The sequence below is a fragment of the Monosiga brevicollis genome, genomic scaffold (genome assembly GCF_000002865.3).
Source record: "Monosiga brevicollis MX1 MONBRscaffold_59 genomic scaffold, whole genome shotgun sequence".
Taxonomy (NCBI): domain Eukaryota; class Choanoflagellata; order Craspedida; family Salpingoecidae; genus Monosiga; species Monosiga brevicollis.
The window spans coordinates 3703-6895 of NW_001865094.1; the positions used below are offsets into that span (position 1 = coordinate 3703).

Sequence of the window (3193 nt, forward strand, 5' to 3'; positions counted from 1 at the left end):
ACCTACACATATGATAACGCTGTATCTAATGCTGAGGCATCATCCCATAGTATGGCCGGACACCACTGCACTATGCCTGCCATACCGGTCGTGTCATGGTAGTGTTGATGCTGTTGGAGCATGGTGTCGATGCAAAAGCGCAGAACAAGGTCAATACTTCCCTCTTTCCCATTAACCTCCCTCTGCTGGTACACCTCTAACATATGCTGATGATGCTGTACCAGGGCGGCCGAGCACCACTGCACTATGCCTGCTATAACGGCCATGTCAAGGTGGTGGAGACACTGTTGGAGCACGGCGTTGATGCTGAAGCCAAGGACGAGGTCAGTACAGTACCCCCTTCTTTCCGCTTTGCTGCTGCTCCTCCTGCACATCCGCTCGGCCCGTCTCTCCCCTCGACACCCTGCCCTTTGCGTGCACCCGTCCCGTTTCAATCTCTTCTCTCGTCTTTAACACTATTGCCTTTCTCCGTTTTGGGTTTCTTTGCTTCCTCTTGTTCTACCTCCGCCTGCCTACCCTTTCGGAATCTGCGCTGCCCATCCGCCACGATATAGTGACTTGACATGTTGATCTGGACGCCACCCAATCCCTTGCCATCATCATGGTGTCTCTGCTTTCCTCGCGCGCTCAAACGCATATTGGTCGTCATTTTTTGCATCTTGCCTTTGCACATTTGACGATATTTTTCCAAACACGAGTTTTGTTAATTATTTGTTAATCAACCCTTCTGTTGAGATACCCTGCCACCTCTTGCCTTATCTGTACCCCGCTTTCTCGCCGAACGTCTCCTGCTTAATCATGCGCATCGTTGCACTGGCTTTCATTTTAAAAAAACACATGCACATCGCTCAACTCTTACCACACCTCGTCCCTCCCCTGAATATGTTCTCAGAGAGGGGAGACGGCCTTCGATGCTGGACGTCGACGTGGGCATGCCAACAGGCTGGAGCCCGTCTTCGCTGCCCACGAGGCTCGCCTTGCACAGCTATTTGCCTGGCTGCCGCCCTTGCTCAGTCCTGCACCGTCCCTTGAGGTACACACCTCTCTCCGCTCTTCCTTTTCCAAATTACAATCTTTGCTCCCCACTCCATCCCTATCTCAAACTCCCCTCAACCACATCCCCCTATAGACGACGGCCGCTGTTGTGGTGTCGGTGGAAGGCTGGCTCAGACCGCTCCTGCCCGAGCAATTCACCACTCACCCCCTCCCGCACCTCGAGGCCTTTATCAGCGGTGCCATCAAGCGAAATTCTAATCTCGCAGCAATGGTTACGAAGATCCAGAACACCATCGATGAAGCTCCACCAGAGTTTCCTGCCTTGAACTGGCCTGCCTTCAAAGCGACCATCACCCGCGCCCTCGGCGTCCTCGACCAAGCAGTGCAGGTTCCCGAAGCGCTACAGGGCTGCCTCAGCCAACTGGACCCCAACATTGACAATCTAGAATCGGTACTTGAAAAGATGCAAAGTCTAACAGAGCAGATTGAGCTCCAACCAGTATATCTTGAACTCCAGAACATCTTGGCAAAATGTCCCGCTCCAGCCACCGCGCCCACGACTGCGTTTGAGACGCCACCCACCGACTTTGCAGCAGCTCTGGGCAAACTCGTCATGCTGCACAATGTGGAACCCGAGCGCCAAGAACGGCTTACCAGCACCAATACCAATATCAAGCGGCGGGTGCTGGCATTGATTGATGCTCTGGACGCCGTGGCAAGGGCGGGTACCACCGACACTGACACAATGCATCGCGTGGACACGTTACGGCAACGCGCACAATGCTCGGATGTGAGCGCACCACTTTCGGCCAAGTCGTTACCCGAGGCGTGGGAGCGGCTGTGCCAGGCTCACGAACACCTCAGCTCGCCCAAACAGAATGGGCTGGAGCAGCTCGCAGACTGGAGAGCAGAACACGATTATGAGCATCAGGACTGGTACCTGACGTTTGTGCTGCACGGGTCGCAAGCCCTGTTGCAGCAGCTGCACGATATGATCGACTGGCAGGCCAAGACGCTGTACGTGCTGACTGCATGCAAAGAATATGCAAGCAGCATCACGCAGAGCAGCGCAGATCAAGTTGTATCCATTCATGAGGAGGTGGCCGAGCTGCAAAAGAAAATTCAGGCAACCACAGCATTCTTGGCTTTTGTGTCAGACGACATGCGAGCTGGTATACAAGCCAACCTGGATGAAGAGAAGGAACGACTTTCGACGTTGCAGCAGCAGCTATCGAAGGCAACACAGGTGGACTAGGTGGCAGCACTGGCAGAGCTACTGCACCAACACTTTCCGGCCCTCTTGATCTTTTTGCACCCTGAGCACAGTGCATTGGGTGTACACCTCCGCAAAGTACTTGGCCCCGACCTTCCAGCCAGTCTGATCTTGGAGGCCATGACCGAAGTGGACCAAGTGTTGACGCTCTCCTGCCTGGGTCAGCTTGAGCTCCATTACAACCAAAACCACAAGGTGTACAAAGCTCGTGCAGCGCTGCCAAATCGGCCTGAGCAAGAACAGGATTTGGCTGTCAAGGAGTATGCATTTGCCCAGCAACACAAGCAGAATCAGTGTCGTACGTTTCTGCGCGAGCTTCGCGCCATGCGCCAGCTTGAGCATCCAAACATCGTTCCAGTCCTCGGTGCGCTTGTGGGCGTGCATGATGGCCACCCAAGCGCCTATCTGGTGCAGCCGTGGTGTACACAGGGGGATCTGCAGCAGTGGCTCGGCAAGGCGCGGCATCTGGCCACCTCGACCGTCGTTGCGAGTTTGATGACGCAGCTGCGCATGGCCCTGGCGTTTATGCATAGCAAGGGCCTGGTGCATCGGGATGTCAAGCTGAGCAATGTGATGCTGGACGGTGACGAGGACCAACCTGTTGTGCGGCTCGGCGATTTCGACATTACCAAGGCGGCTGCCGAAGCCACTATGCTACCATGCACAGCCACTGCGTCGTTGGGCACGGCAGGCTATGTAGCACCGGAGGTGCTTTTCGGCCAGGGTCGAGTGGGGGCGCGTTCGGCACAGGATGCCTTTTCCTTTGGCTGTGTGCTATACAACACCTACATGTTTCCACAGACGGTGCCACCTGCTCGTTTACCCACGGACCAGCTTGCCGACAAATGCAGATGGGATGCAGGGGCAGGAGGTGCAGAATGCAGTTTTCCGCACTTGGCGGCTGAGGTGAGTAAATCGCAATAT

General features: G+C 55.2%; 1 protein-coding gene across 1 annotated transcript; it reads left to right on the forward strand.

The window, feature by feature from the left end:
* Positions 1-95: 95 nt before the first annotated feature.
* MONBRDRAFT_30537 (uncharacterized protein) lies at positions 96-2251 on the forward strand (the record flags this gene model as incomplete). The annotated part of the gene is made up of 4 exons (XM_001750983.1): positions 96-188; positions 225-323; positions 893-1033; positions 1130-2251. 4 exons carry the CDS (start codon positions 96-98, stop codon positions 2249-2251), a joined length of 1455 nt encoding a protein of 484 aa, XP_001751035.1.
* Positions 2252-3193: the final 942 nt, after the last annotated feature.